The 19491-nt window shown below is 55.0% G+C and overlaps 1 protein-coding gene across 5 annotated transcripts in view; it reads left to right on the top strand.

The window, feature by feature from the left end:
* SAMD5 (sterile alpha motif domain containing 5) overlaps positions 1-19491 on the top strand; it is a 521996-nt gene that overhangs the window by 350089 nt on the left and 152416 nt on the right. For 4 of the 5 annotated variants that reach the window (XM_037843635.1, XM_037843638.1, XM_037843637.1 and 1 more), the window contains exon 2: positions 6454-6501. The exons of the other annotated variant lie outside the window; for it this stretch is intronic. In XM_037843635.1, the coding sequence (XP_037699563.1) occupies positions 6454-6501 (48 nt within the window). The remainder of the gene's footprint in view (positions 1-6453; positions 6502-19491) is intronic. 5 annotated transcript variants of the gene reach the window in all.

Raw genomic sequence — 19491 nt, 5'->3', positions numbered from 1 at the left:
AGTCTCCCCGGGGTGAGGGTGCTGGGGGGAGGGGCTGGAATCTCCCCGGGGTGAGGGGTGCTGGGGGGAGGGGCTGGAGTCTCCCCAGGGTGAGAGTGCTGGGGGGAGGGGCTGGAATCTCCCCAGGGAGAGGGGTGCTGGGGGGAAGGGCTGGAATCTCCCCGGGGTGAGGGTGCTGGGGGGGGGCTGGAATCTCCCTGGGGTGAGGGGTGCTGGGGGGAGGGGCTAGAATCTCCCTGGGGTGAGGGTGCTGGAGGGAGGGGCTGGAATCTCCCCAGGGAGAGGGGTGCTGGGGGGAGGCTGGAATCTCCCTGGGGTGAGGGGTGCAGGGGGGGAGGCTGGAATCTCCCTGGGAGAGGGGTGCTGGGGGGAAGGGCTGGAATCTCCCTGGGGAGAGGGGTGCTGGGTGGCCACAGCCAGCCGGGGGAGGGGAGGGCTGCCGGAGCAGGGCCCCCAGCAAGCACTGGATCCGCGCACCTCAGAGCCCCAGGAGTGTGGGGTTCAACTCTCCGTGGAGAGGGGAGAGGACCTCCCTCGGGAGTCGAGGTGAAAACCAGCATGAGCCTGGCTGGGGGCCGTGTGCCTGGAGAGACCCAGCGCATCCCTGGAGAGCACGTGGGGCGACCGCTCATCCTTCCCCAGGGGGACGGGGGCCCCTTCCCCGCAGACCTCAGGTCTGAGAACGTGGGTCACACGCGCCGTGCCCAGGAGCGCCGGTAGGAGGAGCGGGTGCCTCCGGAGGCGTGGGCCGGGCAGGGGGCCACAGCAGACACGAGTCACACCCAGCGTCCCCGCGTGGCCTCTCGGTGCTCCGTCTATGGAAGCAGAACTGTAACACGTCATCCTCACGGATGTTTTCCTCGGGAGAAGCTCACTGCGCGCAAACATTCTCCTTTTGTGAAGCTGCGCTTTGGAGGGGACGGGATGTGGGATCTGGGATCAGGGCCTGCGCATTCCGGAGGGGACGGCACGCGAGCCCCCGGGGCCTGGCAGCGGGTCTCCACGTGAGCCCCCCGGGCCAGCCCCGTCCTGACCCTCAGCCTGTCCCCGGCACGGGGCGTTGCCATCGCTTTGCCAACACGTTCCGTCGCAGGGAGGGTCGGACAGTCACGGGCGCCGCCAGGCCAGTGCGGGAGGACGAGGCCTTTCCCGAGGCAGAGCAGGGATGTTCCCGCCGTTTGCCTGCCCCCCGCTCGCCCCCTTGTCTGGCCCACACGAGGGGAGCGTGATTTTCCGGGAGCTTCGTCAGAACAAAGCACGAGCTCCACCCTCAGGGCAGCAAGGCGACCCCTGCCCTGCGCTCGCCACTCCCAGGTTCCCTGAGCTTGGAAGGAATGTTCTGTTTGGTAAACAAGCCCAGGGCGTCGGGGAGGTGCGCTGTCGTCCCTGGGCCCCCTCGCAGCCGTGGGCCTGGGCGCCACGCGGGACGGTGGGGCAGGGAGAGCGAGCGGATGTGTCACCCCCTCCCGCTGGCACCCGGTAAAGCTGGGCAATCCGGGGAGCCGGCACTGACCTCCAGCCAGACGGGACACCACCAGCCCACCTCTGTCCCTGCCGTTTACCCAAATGAATTATCGGGAGTTACTGCATGGGATTTTTGAGTGTTGTGCCCCTAATCCCATTTCCCTGTCCCCGCTGTGGAGTTGACTGCGCGATGTCCCATAGCACGGCGATGTTCAGAAGCACTCACAGAAGTGACTGTACTGGGATTCTGTGTAAATATTATTTGAAAAACAAATTTCATTAGAGTGTAAGTTCTACTCAAAGTCACCATATTGCCCAACTCCAGGGGCACCGTTCACACTATATTTTGTGCATATCAGTCTTATTGTAAAATAATTGAATCAACATCTAAGACCTAGTTATAAAAACCTAATATGTGTCTGAAAGTACTATGCTCCAAAGAATGTATTGGTCCACTAAAAAAACAAAAGTTATTGCAAGAAAAATATCTGAAGCCCTCAAATAAACATGGAGGTTCCTGTCATTGAGGAATTCAGTCAGCCACGTTCCGGGGGAGAACTGTGCTGACCTAGGGGCTGTCCCGGGTTTCTGGTCTGTGCGGTGCTCACCCACCCCGCCCTGGAGCCGGGGCCCCCATGGGTGCCAGGCTCGGCCCCCAGCAGGCTGAGCAGGAAGCTGGCCGGGTGAGGGTCCAGGGGCTCCCCAGGGTGTCCTGGGCCGAGGAGGGCGGAGAGTTGGATTCATTGCGGGAAGGAGTCTAGAGACGTCTTTCCCTCGTGGAACCAGGAAGAGTCGAGTTTTTGCCACAACGAGCAGGACATGCTGGGTGAGGCGGCTCCTCTCAGGTGTTGGAAACGAGGGTCATCGTGGCCCCGGGAGTCTCCCCAGGCAGGTGACGTTCGGGAGCACACGACCTGACCACCCAGAGCCGGCTGGGCTGGCTGCGGACGGCGGGAGTCGAAGCTCTGTAGAATCTGAATTCCAACCTTGGATTTAAGAAGCATGATGTTGTCGTACAGCTCTTTCAAAGAGTTGAAAATTGTCTAGAACTTATTGCGAGGCCTCAAACAGAAACCTTGGTTTTTAAACTGACATTTAAAAAGCGTGCCTGTGTGCCCACACACACACAGCCCTCCCAGGGCCTCCAGGACGTTTTAGCAGTCGGGGATCTTTCAGTGGGGAAAGTCATGCCTGGTTAAGTTGAGTTGTTTATGAATAATGCAGTGCTTCAAGCCAAGGTAAAATTCTCTTTAGCTCAGGGGTGACTGGGTGTCCCACGATCTCCGCCTGGTGTTCAGCTTCCTCTCAGAGGCGCCTCTCCCTAGGGCAGGTGCGGGGCGAGTCTGCTCTTCCCCCGGTGTGCAGCCGGGAGCCGCCCTCCCCGCTCTCTGGCTGGCTGTTCGCAGACCGTGGAAGGAAAATCTTTCTTTGGTTACACTTTCGTTACTAAATCAAAGGACTCGATACTGACAAGAGCCTTCCGAGTGTTTTAATCAGAAGGCAACGGTTGTCTCTTCATCGACTGCTGGTCTCTGCCAGCCTGACTCCTGTGTCAGACGGAGGGACTCGGTGGAAACCAGGGGCTCGTGGGGTTTGTCAACTCATAGGAGAAACGGACGAAGGAACAGACAGTGGCAAGGCAGTCAGGTCCTCCTGCAGCCGACTCGCCCCCGGGGGTGGGCCACGCCGCAAGTTGGACCCTGACCATGACCCTGAGTCTGGTGACGTCCCCCTCCGGGCTCCAGACTCCAGCGGACAGGCCTGGGGCGGGCACACGCTTGCGGCTCCGGGTGGGGTCTTGAGCCATGTGCACACCCTCGGGAGCTGGGGGGAGCAGCAAGGCACCCCGGCACGGAGACGCCCGGCACGGAGACAACCCAGCACAGAGACGCCCCGGCACAGAGACGCCCGGCACGGAGACACCCCGGCATGGAGATGCCTCGGCACGGAGCCCCAGCACGGAGACGCCCGGCACAGAGACGCCCCAGCATGGATCCCCGGCACGGAGACGCCCCAGCACGGAGACACCCCGGCACGGAGACACCCGGCACAGAGCCCCAGCACGGAGACGCCCAGCACAGAGACGCCCCAGCATGGAGCCCCGGCACGGAGACGCCCCGGCACAGAGACACCCCGGCATGGAGATGCCCCAGCACGGAGCCCCAGCACGGAGACGCCCAGCACAGAGATGCCCCAGCATGGAGCCCCGGCACGGAGACACCCCAGCACGGAGACACCCCGGCATGGAGATGCCCCAGCACGGAGCCCCAGCACGGAGATGCCCAGCACAGAGACGCCCCAGCATGGAGCCCCGGCACGGAGACGCCCAGCACAGAGACACCCCGGCATGGAGATGCCCCAGCACGGAGCCCCAGCACGGAGACGCCCAGCACAGAGACGCCCCAGCATGGAGCCCCGGCACGGAGACGCCCGGCACGGAGACAACCCAGCACGGAGACGCCCCAGCACAGAGACGCCCCAGCATGGATCCCCGGCACGGAGACGCCCCGGCACGGAGACACCCCAGCACGGAGACACCCGGCACAGAGCCCCGGCCTCCGGGGAGGGTGGGCTGCACGTGGAGGCCCCCAGGAAGGCCGGCCCTGGGCAGCCGCCTCGGGTGCTTCCCGCCCTTTCCCGGGGTGCCGCGGGTCAGCCGTCCCTTGGGTTCCGTGGGATGCCCCAGCACAACCCTTCTCATGACATTTTTCGCCTTGCCTTGTTTAAAATGGGGTCCAAAAGCATCTGGACCAGGAGCTGCTGCTGTGGGTGAGGAGTGTGAGTGTGTGACAGGGTTGTGTGAGTGTGAGCATGTGAGGCTTGTGTGAACGTGTATGACTGTGACTGAGAATATGTGTGTGAGTGTGAGACATGGAGTGTGTGTGAGAGAGGCTTGTATGAAGTGTGAGTTGTGTGAGTGTGATGTGCAAGTGTGAGAGAGGCTTATGTGATTGTGTGTAAGATACTTGTGTGTGAGTGAGCATGTGTGTGAGCATGTGTGTGAGAGTGAGACTGAGGGTGTGTGAGTGTGAGAGGCTTCTGTGAGTGTGTAACTGAGAGTGTGCGTGCAAATGTGTGAGAGATCTGTGTGTGAGTGACCGTGTGAGTGAGAACATGTGTGAGTGAGTGTGAGTGTGCAGCTTTCACTAGTGGCACGTTTACTGCAGGCTCTGCTGAGTCCCTCCGAGCACAGAGGGGGGCTCCAGGGAGAAGGTGCCGGGACGTGGGGTCGGGCCGGGTCCCGGGCCTGCCTCGGTTTAGCTCTAACCGTCCGGGTCCCTGAAAATGCAGAGCAGAAGCAGACATGACCGAGCCGCGATGGGGGCTGCACACCGCGGGGTCTGTGCGTTGCTCGCCTTCCCTGCGGCCTCCCCTGGGTCTGCGGTGAGCGGGCAGGGGCTTGGCCTGGGCAAGCCTCCCAGAGGACGGCCTGGCCCCACGGGGACCCCGTGGACAGATCCCCCTGGCCTCCTGGGCCTCCCCGCCCCTGGCACCCCGTCAGCACCCTGCAGCCCCTGGGCCCAGCCCCTGGTCCCCTGTTAGCACCCAGCAGCCCCTGGGCCCTGCCCCCAGTCCCCTGTCAGCACCCAGCAGCCCCTGGCACCCTGTTAGCACCCAGCAGCCCCCAGGCCCAGTCCCCGGCACCCTGTCAGCACCCAGCAGCCCCCGAGCCCAGCCCCTGGCACCCCGTCAGCACCCTGCAGACCCTGGGCCCAGCCCCTGGTCCCCTGTCAGCACCCAGCAGCCCCTGGCACCCTGTTAGCACCCTGCAGCCCCTGGGCCCAGTCCCCGGCACCCTGTCAGCACCCAGCAGACCCTGGGCCCAGCCCCCGGTCCCCTGTCAGCACCCAGCAGCCCCTGGCACCCTGTTAGCACCCAGCAGCCCCCAGGCCCAGTCCCCGGCACCCTGTCAGCACCCAGCAGCCCCCGAGCCCAGCCCCTGGCACCCCATCAGCACCCAGCAGCCCCGGGCCTCGCCCCTGGCACCCCATCAGCACCCAGCAGCCCCGGGCCCCGCCCCCGGCACCCTATCAGCACCCAGCAGCCCCCAGGCCCCGACGCCGGCCCCGGCCCCCCAGGCTGGGGCTGCCTCGCAGAGCACTTCCCAGCGGTGGGCATAGGGAAGCTGCTGTGGGGTGACCAGGTGGGCGGGAGGGCCCCCACCAGGTCCCGAGGGGCAGAGGTGCTGCTTGTTCACCACGGTCTGTGTCCCCCCTGGGCCTCACATCCGTCCCTCCCCTCCAAAGGCTTGAGGCTTTGGAAGGAAAATGGTTCTGCATTATAAAATAAGAGCACCACAGCAGGAAGCAATTGTGCAGACGGACTTTGTGTACGGTTTAATTTCTAGTGCAAGGTTTTTCACGGTGTAGCTGTTTAACAACTGAATCAGAAGTTTCATCACGCGATAAACATGCCACACACTAAAATTCTTTCCGAGCAGGGTTAACCTAAATCATAGCCACCAAGCTCAACCACCCTCCGGAGACTTGGGGCTGATAAAAACCCGTCCCTGCTCTCCCTAGAACAGTCTGCTCACCCCAGGGACCCCTGGCCATGCCCGGGCCTGCGAGACGGGGGCGGGACTCCGGCTTGGGGGCCCCGCCCTGTCCCCCAGGGAGGTTCTGGGAAAGCACCGGAGACGCTTCAATCCCGGGCTTTCGCTCTGCCCAGAAACAAACAAAACAGGGATTTTTATCCTTGCAGACCCGTCGGCCTGTCCTCCCTCTGCCTGCCCGTGGTTCTCTTACAGCGATTCGGGAAGATCAGCTCATGGGGGTTTTGCAAAAACGAGGTGCTGTTGTGTTGACAGCTCGTCACTCCCCACACAGCCGCCTTCACAGCATAAATAAGTTGATGTTCCGTGTTCTTCTAAAATCCTGACAACGTCCACCGAGAAACCACGGGCAGTCCAGGGTTGGGATAATCCCGGGGCTTCTGTAGTGTCGCTGAAGGACGCCTCGTAATCTGGCTGCTTCCCTCTTCCCCCAGGTAAGCGCCGTGTCCTCGCCGTGGCTCCCGGGACTGCTGACCTGCCTGGTAAGTGCTCGTTTTATCGTGGCTCCTGGTGTGACCTCAGCACTGGCGGAAGGGGGCTTTGGAGACGCTTTCTGTTGAGAACGCTGGTGTGTGTGGAACTTTTTTAGATCAGATTTTTTGGAGTTATAATGCTCTACAGTTCTTAAATTTTGGAGAGGGCCCAGATGCTGATTAAATGTTGATGGAAACTTGCCTTCTTAAGTTCTGTTTTAGTGGATTTCTTTTTTTTTTTTTACTTCTTTCATCTTTACTTGGAATGTTGTTTAATTCTCTCCATTCTGTTTTTGCTAAAACCATAAAACTCCACATACAGGCATTTTGCATGAATTTGTTACTTGTGTTGTGTCACTCCAGGCTTCTCACTGGAAACTTGGACTAATCCAGTTATCTGCACAGCGGTGAAACCAGGCCCTGCCTTACGAACACGTTTCTCTTCAAGTTACTGCAACTGATGTGCCCCCAGCTTTCCTAGGTAGACTGACACAGGCGCATTGTGCTATACATTTGCTTCTGCGGATTGGTGGTTGACAGCTAATGTTTCTAGATAGGGTTGTTGATGCCAAGACTCTTCTTTTAAAAACGGCCGAGGAGTTATCCAGAAGGGAAGTGTAGGGTAGGGAAAAAAGGTCCCTGTGGCTTGTAAATCAGATTTCATAGCAGAATACATGCAACAACCAATGGTTTTGTTTGTTTCATTTTTTATGCTAGTTGGCTCTTCTGTGCTTTTGAGCTGACACAGAAACTGCTAGGCCACACCATGTTTTGCGTGAAATACAGGGAATTAGGTCTCCGTGTGCTTGGTTATCTTGAGTTGCTGGTTCAGGTATTGGTCCCTCAGAGGTGTTGGATTTGGGCTGGCTGTATTCTGTTGTCCACTCCTACACATTTCCCACCAAATAAATACTGATCTTCCATTAATTAGTTTATCTGAGCTATGTGGACTTTGTTGCTTAAAGAGACTTAAACGTTTAGATTTATCAGAAAGAAGACTTTGTTTGCGTTTGGTAGTCTGGCCGTACACGGGCTCCACTGCGTTCGTGCGTGTGCAGCACATGCTGGGAGGGCACCTGGGGCAGCAAACTGCTCTGCCGCGCTCGAGCCCCGGGCGTTGCTCTGATGGCCAGATGACACCCACCCCTTGCTGTTTGCAGTCCCGCCACTGAGTTTTCCTATTAAAGATTCTGGATTAAAAAGATCAAAAAACAGGGACGGGAAGATGGAAGGGGGAAGAAGGTTAGAATTCACCCGCATCGCTTTCCCCCAGGCTTTGAAGCCCCTCGGAGCCGGCAGACGTGCACCGGGTGCTGTTTGAACAGCTTGCTTAGCAGCGGCTGAGTGACGAGCCACGTCTTAAATTGACAAGGTTCGCCCGCGCTGGGGATTTTTATTCTCTGCCTTTTGACCTTATCGGATGCCATAATGAAATATGGGGTGTAGGTTTGAAAAGGCCAGGGGCTCCTGAGCCGGGAACAAAGCAGGAGACAACACAGGCAGGATGCTTTGCTGTCCCATTAGCTCTGCCGGTAGCAGCTTAAAGACGCTCTGCTCCGGCTGGTGACCCCATTTTGGAACGAGAGCTTGCTTTGTTATTTTTAAATTCTTTTCACTTTATTCAGGTAAGCCAACCAGAAAGGTCAAATTTGAAGAGGTGGCTGAGTTTAATTTTCTCTATGAGGAGAACGTGAAGATAATTTATTTGAGATATTGTCTATTTTTAACTTAGGCTTTATGGTTTATATTATGTTACTTCTATTATAAACATTTTCCACTTTGAAATCATGTGAACTAGAGTTTCTGCCAGTGAACGTATCTAAAAGTCTCTTATTATTTCTAGTAAAAATGCCATCCCATCTGTCTATGTCTGTAACGACCATTCCGGATTTGCATTGCTGGATAAAGCTGACCCGTGACTGTGTGATAACTGCACAGCATTCCTTTCCGTATGGGCTATGAAGGCGCTTATGTGGCATTATCAGCTGAGAGATACTGTCCCCCTCAACATTACACGTTTAATTGTACTGGGTGCTTTTTGTTACACGGCATTTGCTGCTTACTTCACTTACGGTCCAGGGTGCTGTGGAACCGGCTGAGCGGTGACAGGATTGTGGCTCGTTGCTTCCCTGCAGTGACCTCTGCCGGTGCTGGACCCGTAGTGAGGTGTGTGACGTGTCCGTCCTGAAGCTTGTGGTATTGCAGGGCTGTGAGGCCCGCGGCCTGGGAAGGAGTGTGATGTGTGTTCCTAGGGGAACCAGCCACTGAAGAGGTGCCCAGTGAGCTGCAGGGAGAAAATGTTGTTTGTTTTTCTGCAGCTGAGCTGACCTTGAGCTCTTGGCATACCTGGTGGGGAAACAACACATCTCGATCTCGTCCTATTTAAACAGTCTTCTCCCCTGTGAGCACACAGGCAGGCAGGGGTGACCGCTGCAGGGGTCCGGGAGCCAGGCCAGGGGTCTGGGCTCACAGCCTGCAGCAGTCCCACCCCTTCCCTGCCCCAGCTCCCACCATTCGGGCCTCCTGGGTGGTTCCAGGCGCCCTTCAAAGCTGTGTCTTCCGCAAACCCCGGGAAGCAGGCAAGAAACTTCTTTACCGTCAGCCATCTGCCTCACCTGCCCGCTGGGATTTTGAAATGGGGAGGGGAGGTCAGTACCCGTTCTCCACTTCCCTTCCCTCGGACTCCCACAGGCCTCCTGGACCGGCTCTACTTTCTTGACATCCTCTCTTGCATCCTCTCGACTTCTGATGTGTAATAAATTCTAAACTCTAGGAGCCCAGGTGGGCTGTCAATATGCTAAACATGAGCAAATAGGAATTTGGGGAAATTCTAAATTTTTGACTCAACTAAAAAATCATATTTTGATCATCAAAAGCTGAATACCGGCCCTGTCCTCCATCCCGCCCCCCTCACTCCCTTGTCACCCCTGCTGGACGGCTCTAAGGACCTCTCTGCCCAGGTCCAGTGGGAGGGGCAGAGGACAGGGGCAGAGTTTCCAGCACCGCTGCCCCGCAGGGGGTGGCCCGGGTCAGAGGGAGGCCTTGGATCGGGAGAGACCCGGCAATGCCAGGGACATCTGATGGCTGATGTCTGGGGAGGGGAGGATGTGGATAGACGAGGGAGATTTGGATGATGGGCCAAGGGTTTAATCGCATGGAGCCATGTTCCCAAGTTCCCAGAGATGCCAAACAAACCCGGGGTTTTTGCCCCCAACTCCCCGTTGGAGATTCACGGCACGGGTCAGCCTGTCTGTGGCCCGCAGGCTCCTGCCAGGAGGGACAAGGGGCACCTTTAATCGGGGAAGGGGCTTGGCCACGTAAACCCAGAGGACTCACTGTGGCACGGCGAAGCGGGGAGAGCAGGGCTTCCGGAACCTCGTTCTGTCTTACTGATGGACGCAGCACAGCGGGATTCCCTGTCCAAAAGATGGAGGGCCACGGCAGCCTGGGAGGATTTAGGACTTCTCAAAATTGTTGCCTTGGGGTTTAAGTATAGCATATCGGCTGTTTACAATCAGTCTTCTGGATAGTACAAGTAAAACGATACGCCCGTGTTTGAAGTATCGAGATAATTAAAGAGAGAACCACCAGCCCCCCTCAAGGACGTGTTTGTGAGTGCAGTGAGGGGGGCTGCGTTTCCCAGCTGGTGACCCCGTGTCTCACAGAACGGGCATCGGTCACCCTCAGCGTGTCACACAGAGCATCGAGAGTCTCCGGAATAACCCTTCATGTTGATATCGTTAAACTAAGCCTGGCCGGTGCTCTCTGGAAAGACCTACGTGAGACAAAACGCAGAGGCCGACATGTCATGTTACAAGAATGGTCTCTTTTTTTATTGAAAATGTTGCAACTTTGTATGTTAACGACGATAGAATGCCTCCGAGGACTTTCTAAGTTACACTTCTACAGCCTGGCCAACCTTCCGTTCTAACTATGGATTTCTCTCTCCTGCTTCCCACGTGCTTTCCTCCCCGCGAGTCCCGGGAACGTGGGGTATTGGGGGTTGGTGACCCCGACAATCGAGACTCAGGGTCCATCTGACGAAAGGCGCCTGTTTGTCAATAACCATTTGTAGCACATTTAAGAAATGATTGCATATGTTTAAGATTTATGTACAACTCAGGAGCTCACTGTAAATCCTTGTCTTTTCAAAAGCAGTTTACCCAGCTACAGATTCTCTAGATTTTATTATTATTTCTTTCTTCCTTGGGCCATTTCAGTCATTTGACCATCAGAAGTCTTGTTAAGAAAAATAGATGGAGATGAAACCCAACGATACAAAGTTTGTGGGAACGACTAAAAGGATCGTGACGTGTCAGGCTGGAAAGGGCCCTGGGGAGCGCACAGCCCTGACCGCAGACCCCGGGGCAGGGGCCGGGCCTGGGGTGGGGCACGCCCGCTTCAGCCCCCAGTCCACCTGCTTCCCCGCGCAGGGAGCTGAGTCTTAGAGACGCTGGAACTGTGAGTTTTTTATGTGAAATACCCAGAATAGGCAAATCCATAGAAACGGAAAGTCACCTAATGTTGCCTAGAGCTGGGGGGTAGGACGGGGTTTGGGGCTTGGGGACAGGGGTTGAAGCTGAGGATGGGAGGGGAATTATGAATTTGAATGAGATTTGGAGAGAATCCATGGGGATCCCCAACTCTGCGTTTTTGCTAATTTTATGCTAAAATCAGCTAAACCATAGAAGTATGGTTCCATTTATGCCAACATCATGATCTTCCCTCAATTAGCTAACACAATTATGTGTTATTTGAAATGTAAATGTTTAGACCTACAATGTCTAAAATTCCTGAACTGTGGGTTATAACAGACTCCTGCTAATCTGCCCCACCACGATATGGCTTTGAGCTCCTGATTTTAAGTGTGGTTGCATTTTGCGAGTCAGCGGGCCCAGGAACACCCTGTAGTTATAAAGGAGCTCGGGCTTCATGTTGTAACAAAGTTTCTGTATTTGCCTAGAATAAACTTAAAAGCCATCTAAAGTCTTATCATAGGAAAAAAGCCTTACAGAAAACGCCAATTATATTTTGTAGATAGACCATTTTGGAAATCTCACCGATTGAGCAGCCTGCAGATTGGCGGGGTTAATCGACGTGGACGTGGGAGGGGGCTGTGGTCCCTGCTCGTCCTTCTGTCTTCACGGAAGTATTTCTGTTCGATGCTCAAGTCTTTGTTTTATCACCTTACTGATTTAAGTATAGATTGTGTTGAATTGTTTTCAAAAGTGAAGTATCTGTAGTCCTGCAGTTAAATTGAAAAGAGAAAGTCTGGAAACAAAGTACATTCTAGAATATCACACCGAGAAACCATCTTCATTTCAGATATAGTCACAGTTTAGGGGCCAGCCATGAGTTTTTCCAGTTATGAAGAAAATGTGATGATCTCCTAGAATTATCTAATAGAACTCTCCGTGGGAGATTCTGTAACTTCATGTGACACCCACTAAACTGATAAGGACGGAAAAGCACGGCAAAGAGAATGTTCTCATTCCACGCGGCCTCGCTTCAGTGTGACATTTAACTCCCTTGTTTGGAACTAACGAGAGTAACTTAGAGGTGACTTCATCTCTTTAGAACATCGGTTTTAATTCTGATTGCAGGTCAGTGGAGGGTACTCAGCTGAAATATTTACCCGCATTAATTTGTGCCATTTGCACACCTCTTCTAATGGGTTGTAAATCTACATCTTTAAAAATAAAAAGTTGTCCTCTCTAAACATTTCATCAAGTGCTGATAGTATGTCACAGTCATTGTGTATTTCTTTATGCCTCCTGTATAAACTTCAAAGCTCACAGTTTTGCTTAGTATAAGAAATTATGGTTTCAGAATCACGGCAGTGATTGTTTCCTATAGAAAAATGCATTACTTCACAGATTTCAAATTGCTCAAGGGTATGAAGAAATATTAAAAATAATTTCATAGATCATAAATTAATTTAAAATTTTCCAAAAAACAATATAAAATATTGGCTTTGCTACAATCTATGTTTTATATTCTTTTTTGGAAAATTTTAAATTAATTTTAGCAGCTTAGTCTATTAGCATCCAAGGGTAAATCTATTTAAGTGAAAAATTATTTTCATATGTAAGTCTTTTTATGAAACCATTTTATGAAGAATATTAATGGAAATTTTTTCTTACATATTGAATCATTTACCTTATTTGACATGTATTCTTGAAAAGCAAATATATTTCCCTTTTTATGTCCCTCTTAGGAGATATTAAAAAGTCATGTACAGTGTTTCTGTGTTACGAGCAGCGATGCAGTGTCTGTGCCATCATCTCTGGGAATGCTGTTCTGAGAGTCCCTGTGCCACGAGAAAGTTCTGGGCTTAGATGCCCTCAGCGATCAGCCGGTTGCTTGAGCGTGATGATTCCCGGCTGTGGGTGGACGGGGTTTGTCCCCACCCTGGGCCCTGTCCTCCCCATCCCCACACCCTGCTGGGAGGCTCTGCAGCATTACACGTCCCGTCACCAGCCTGAGTCCGTCCGTCGCTGAGCCACCAGCAAGCCGCCCACAGATGATGGTGTCAGTGTGCATGTCTCAATCAAAAGAGAAAATACGTGTTTGCTCCATCGTAAAGAAAGAAAAACTCTCTGGAAACACGTAGACACTTCAAACAGCACCAAAGTTTGTCCTTTCATATTTGAGTTTTTGCTTGTTTGATTTTAATAAGATTTTGATGTTTGGTATTTTTCTCACAATGTAAAATTCAGAAATGAGATTCTTTCTGCTTGGAGTTTCCAGGAGCAATGGGACCCGCTCAGCCCCCTCCCTCCCGTCTCCCTCTGTGTTGGCCGAGCAGACGGGGTGCGCAGTCCCTGCCCTGGAAACGGGGCCCGTCCTCGGCACCGGCTTCCCGGCACGGCTTTGTGTTTCCTGCTACCTGTGCATTCCAGGGGACTCTGGGCCACCTGGCGCGTTCCCAATTGTGGGGGTTGGCCGTCCTTCAGCGCCGCACCGGGGCCTCGGTGAGACAGTCAGCAGCCGACAGTCGGTCAGCATGGTCAGACAGCAGTGGCCAGTCGGTCAGCCGGTCAGCAGCGGACGGTTGGTTGGTCGGTCAGCAGTGGTCAGTCGGTCAGCAGTGGTCAGTCAGTCAGCAGTGGTCAGTCGGTCAGCAGTGGTCAGACAGCAGTGGCCAGTCGGTCAGCCGGTCAGCAGCGGACGGTTGGTTGGTCGGTCAGCAGTGGTAAGTCAGTCAGCAGTGGTCAGTCGGTCAGCAGCGGACAGTTGGACAGCAGTGGCCAGTCAGACCCAGACTTTTCCGGGGGCCTAATCTTCAGGGGTGCTGTGCCTTGGGGCATCTTTCATTCTTTCTGCTTCCAGGTGAACAGCACCCAAGCACACCCTGCTCCCCAGTTTCCCAGGCAGCCTTGGTGGGCTTGTTCTGGTCGGTGCCAGCGTGACGGCCAGTGTGACGGGCCTCCAGGGCCACCTCTCCTCCGCGGCCGGCCAAGGAGGCGTCGACGCATCCAGTGCAGCTGCTGCAGTGGATTATTTACGTTTTGTTCCAGGAACATTCCCACCACCGACTGCAGTGTTGGGGTGCACTATGAGCAGTGCCTCCTGCGGTGGCCACTGCTGAGGGCCTGGGCTCTGAGATGCCACTGTGGAGTCCAAACACATCGCACACCAGAGCCCCGGAGTTAACTGTGTGTGGATGACTCTTCAGAGCCTCTGGGCTGCTGCAGTGTGGCGGAAACCTCTACCCCCACCCAGGGGTGCTCCTCCCAGATCAGGGGCTCAGAAGCAGGTCAGCGGCCACAGAAACTCCGATCCTGTAGCGTCTGATGGTAAGTCATGTCTCCCAGGGGAAAAGTGCACAACCCACCGTGTGCAGCAACCATTTACTCAGGAGTTCACTTGGAGCGGCTGCAGTTACAGGATCTATGTGAAATGAGAAAAAGTTTATCTAAATCCAGCTCAGGCTAAAGTGCAAGAACATGCCAATTTGCAGCTGTTTCTGATCTGCGAAGACAGATCTCAGGGATCAGCCTAATTGCAGAGTCCACCCTCTCAGCACCGTCTGCTTGATTTCAATTTACTGTGACTATTGCATCCACCTCAAAGAACAGTGATTGTCCAACCATGATTGGATTAATAGTTGCTAAGCATATCCTTTATATTTTCTTCCTGGAGAAAATAATTGGCATCAGAACATTCTTTTGTTCTCCAAAGTGCTGGCTGGTTCACCACTTTGGAATAATCTAAGGGAAAACTAAAGCCCTTCTGAGTTTTATGTATTTTACAGAAGACTCTTCGAATAAACTGTAACATAAAAAATGTGATCTTGGTATTTAAAAATGGAAATAATTGCCTGTGTTGATGGATAAGAATGAAGTTCTCTTAATCACTAACTCATCGAACTCCTCCTCAAAGCCGTGGGCAGAAATTCTGTGTGTAGCAGACAAAAGTCCTGTTTTTGTGTCAGGAGAATTGTGGAGATGCAGCCAGTCTCGGCAGCTGTAAATCTCCAATTTGAACCATAGCACGGAAAGCAGAGCCCCTTTGGAGCACACAGGGTAGCTCACTGCTCATTGCTGAGAGAAAGTGTGCACGACCAAACTAAGTCGGGCCATGCAGGTACCTGGCATAAAGAAGCAGGTCCCTAGAAAGAAACTGGGCGTTGCTTTTTAAATTCTCGTGGAAATCATCATTTTCTGGAGACAGTAGGCATGAGCGAGCAGAATCCCCAAGCACCTGGCAGCGTCAGCGCTGCTGAAGGGGCCCCGCGTCCTCGCCCCGAGTACAACCCCCCTGGGGTCTCTCTTGTTCCATCCAAATGGAACAGAAGTCCAGTGCGCAGTCCAGGGGTCCTCAGCGTGTGTGCAGGTGTGAGCCGATCATCTGACTGACCCCGAATCCTCGCCGGCCAGCCCTGTCCCGGCCCTGATCGGAGCTGCCCGGAGCTGCCGGAGCGCAGACGGCCGAAACATCTCCCCAGCCACACGGCCGCCTCCCGGCGTGGACAGAGAGCCCCACACCCCGGCCCCCGGCTTTCAGGGCAGCACCACGCAGGTTCCATGTGGGAGCCCGTTGGATAGAGCAGCTGGAGGGCGGGCGGGCCAGAAGAGTGGGTTCTGCGCTCCGTTCCTCTGGCATCCGCTTGTGGGGTGGCCGTAAAGGATACAGGGTTTATTCCTGTAAACGGGCACGCGCAGATCTTGGCTGTCTTAATTTTTCAAAAAAACATTTGGCACTGGGCTGTTCTGGCTCCACTCTTTAGAAATCGCAGCTTGGTTGTAGCTCCTCAAAGGAGTTAACGATTCCTCAAACCGATTCAGAATGATTAAAGCGCCGTCAAGTCTCTCAGGGACCATCCGCTGGTAATTTGCTGTTTCTTGGACTGCCGGTGGCGGCGTTTATGAATGGAAACGGTTGTTACTTACAGCCGCGCTGGCCTTTGAGGGGGGCTGCAGGGTTACCCAGGCTGGAAAAGGGGAGAGGCAGCCACCCTCCTTTCAGTCGGGGCTCGCTGGACCTGATGGAGAGCAGGGGGCGTCTGTTGTTATATTAAGAGAGAGGAATGGGAGAGAACCCTGGACGGCGTTCATGCCGAGAGGCACAAAACGCTGATTAGCCGCCTTCGGCTGGTTGCACGGTGTCGGCTGCCAGTGGGAAAAGCGCGTGCTGCTGGTGGAGCCCTTGACCACATCACCACCTGTCTGTGGACAGTCTTCGTTCTGGATTAAATCTCAGACATTTTTCAAAGAACGGGGAAAACAGGGAAGAGTGGGTGTTCACGAAGGTTTTTGAGCAGATCTGAGAAAGCCATTTCTGTTGGTGCGGGTGGGTGCACAGCACCTGCTTCCCACAGGTGGGTCAGCCACGAGCCCCCCGAGCCGGCTGCCTCCTCTGCAGATGCGTCGTCGTCAGAGGGGCTGTGGCAGGGGCAGGCACTGCGCGGCGGTGAGCGCGGCCAGGAAGCCCCTCGGCCACGTGAGAATTCAGTTACCCCCTCTGGAGGGAGCCTTGTTAAACGCCCGCACCTCGCAGTGTGCCGAGCAGCAGCCCTGATGAACCCCAGGGCAGCGAGCCCTGCAGGCTGGGGTTCCCGTCCACGGAAAACGCCAGCAGCACGCGTGGCCACCATGAGGAGCTCGGAAGGGCATTTTCCTACAGACCGTTCTGGAATATTCCACCTGAAGCTCGCTCCAGCACGAAGGCCACAGATGACCCCCACTTTGGCCAGATTGGGAGACTGGCCGGGCAGTGCTGTCTGCTTACTGCCGCGTCGGAAACAGAGTCGGATTTCTGATCCTCTGATCACGAGTGTAGCATCCAGCTTCTACTCTTCACGTCACCTCGAACTCTGGAACTTGAGGGAGAAGACGTGCTACAAGGCTTTACCTTCCAGCCTTCACGTCCGGCTGATGGGACGGCCTCCTGAGTTACTGCCCCAGGCCCTGCTCCGAACTTGGGCTTGGTCAGAGGAGCCGAAGGGAGGGATTTGCACGCACGAAGGACACGGTTGTTGCCCGTAACTGGTGAGCAGACCAGGGCTTGGAGGGGTGGGCCACGTGCAGCCCACCTGCAGGCTTCTAACCCAGGCTCGGGGACTCCAGCCCCTCCATGGTCAGGATGCAAGGCACCGACGTCTTCACGTCAGACCAGCAGGTTCCTTCCTTCCAGAGCAGATGTAGACCTCGTAGGGCCTAGGGCTTATAAGGTTTGGGAGAGCTGCTTAAAGAAGAAGAATTCAAAATTCAGATATATGTTAATGACAGGTCCTGGAGTGGGGCCTGTGCAGGGGACAGCCCTGGAGCATGGCCTGGCCAGGAGCCCGCTGACCGGGGCGGCTGAGGGGTCTGCCGGCCTGGCCTCACAGCTGAGCCCTCTGCTCCCCCTGGCCCCTGGCTCCAGCCCTGCAGCTGCAATCCTGAGAAACCGCGGCTGCGAGACGGCCCGTCAAACACTGCGTAGTTCAGCCTGAGTGTTGGAGCCTCTCCTTGGAGCAGTTCATCCCCAACTTCTGCGGATGGGAAGGTTGCAGGTGGATTCCTCCCGAGAACTCAGCACGCTGCTGCTGCATGTGCACCCCAAGGGCTCTGCCGGCCCCTCGCGGGAGCGGACATGTCAGCAGCTGGTCCACTGCGAGCCTGCGGGGGAGGAGGGTCTGAGGGCTGCGGAGGTCCCACCCGCCCTGAGACGGGCCCCAGCGCTGCCTCCCCACCGCGCCTCTGTCCACCGCCCCGGCCGCCACCATCTCCTCTGCCCTGCACAAGGTGGCGCAAACCAACACCCACGGTGAGACGGCCCTCCCAGGCCCCCCGCAGCTCCAGGTGGCTCCAGGCGGCCGAGGGGGCTGCTGACTGGGGCGGCCGAGGGGGGCTGCTGACCAGGGGCGGCTGAGGGGGGCTGCTGAGCTGCTGACCGGGGGCGGCTGAGGGGGCTGCTGACTGGGGTGGCTGAGGAGCCACAGGAGGTGCCAGGCGGTGACAGATGGGCATCGAGGGACACAGCAGTCTCTGCACAGCGTCTTCTAAAGGATAGAGGCATCACTGAGCTGGGAGCTGAGATGGACGCTGCTATGGCCATGGTTGTTGTCGTCATTGTCATCGTCATCGTGGTTGTCATGGTGGTGGTTGTCATTGTCATCGTGGTGGTTGTCTTCCTAGTGGTTGTCATCGTCATCGTAGTCGTCGTAGTGGTTGTCATGGTTGTCATTGTCGCCGTCACTCTATTTGTTGACTTAACCACAAACCTCATTGTGCTCTTGAAAAATTAAAGACATTTGATGCTTTATCTCAAAATGCAATTCATGAAATTAATTTCTTCTATATCATGTTTTTTAATTAAGGTGAAATTGACAAAACATAAATCAACCGTTTTAAAGTGAACAATTCAGTGGCATTTAGTACATTCACAACGTTGTGCAGCCGTCACCTCCGTCTAGTTCCAAACATTTGTCACCCCCAAGGGGAGCTCCGTACCCGTGGCGCAGACAGCCGGGTGCGTCCTGCCTTCCGCTCTTTAGGGTGTTCGCCTGGAAGTGGGGTCCCGGGACAGAGGTCATTCCGTGTGTGTGACCTTCTGGGGAGCGACAGCCCTCCCACAGCGGCCGCCCCGTGACCTCCGTCTGGAAGGCGTGAGGGCTCCCGTCTTCCCACCTTCTCCAGCACTCGTTGCTTCTCTTCTTGTTGTTGCTGACGTCTCAGGGGCCGAGGTAAACTGCCCGAATCGCCCCTCCCATGTTCCAAAAGCGCCCGGAGCCCTGGGGGCCGGCTCACATCCCGCTGCCCGCTGTGCATTTGAGTCCCAGGGTCTCAGGGTTTGAGTCATCTGGTGCTTTGAAAACATTTTCCACAGTGACCTCACAACAAACCAAATGTGCTGGGTCCGTGCCAGGAGGCAGGCGAGCCAAACAGAGGACATCCGCATCGGGTTCTCTGAAAGGCGATTTTAATGAAATCTCAGCGTTTTATTCCACAAAAATGGAAACTCAAATTTCATGTTAGTTTTTTAATTTAGTCTTCACATTTTCAGACTTTCCTGGAAACTGTTTCCAGAGGGGCGGACGAAGAAGACAGCCACATGTAGATCATCTGAGTTGTCTTCTACCCTCAGCAAATCTCACTTCAAAGTGACTGATGAATTTTCTTAATGAGATTCTTGGGTGTCTTACACCCCCTGGCTTTCTCCTGTTTTTACATGTGGAACATAACGTCTGAAGAGCAAACATTTCCAGTCGCATCCTTTTTCCAAACTTGTGCCGAGAGGACGCAGATCGAGAAGTCACCTGAGGGCTGGATGGGAAGGGTGCACGGTGGGCATCACTGGCTGCAGAAGCAGAGACGCTTCGCTGTCAGTGGCTTCAAAACAGATTTTTAGTAGAAACTCTCGGTCTGTTTTTCCCAAAATAAATGCTATGTAGAGCCTGACATTAGACAGACAGAGCTGCCCTGGTGGAGTTGGGGCTTGGGACTCAGTGGCATTTAACAGGGATGTTGTGGCCCCATGGTCATCTGGGTCCTGCCCTCACATGTGGAGCTC

This window comes from Choloepus didactylus, chromosome 7 (assembly GCF_015220235.1).
Source record: "Choloepus didactylus isolate mChoDid1 chromosome 7, mChoDid1.pri, whole genome shotgun sequence".
Taxonomy (NCBI): domain Eukaryota; kingdom Metazoa; phylum Chordata; class Mammalia; order Pilosa; family Megalonychidae; genus Choloepus; species Choloepus didactylus.
The sequence above is the reverse complement of the archived record's forward strand: the minus strand, read 5'-3'. Positions and strand labels throughout refer to the sequence as shown.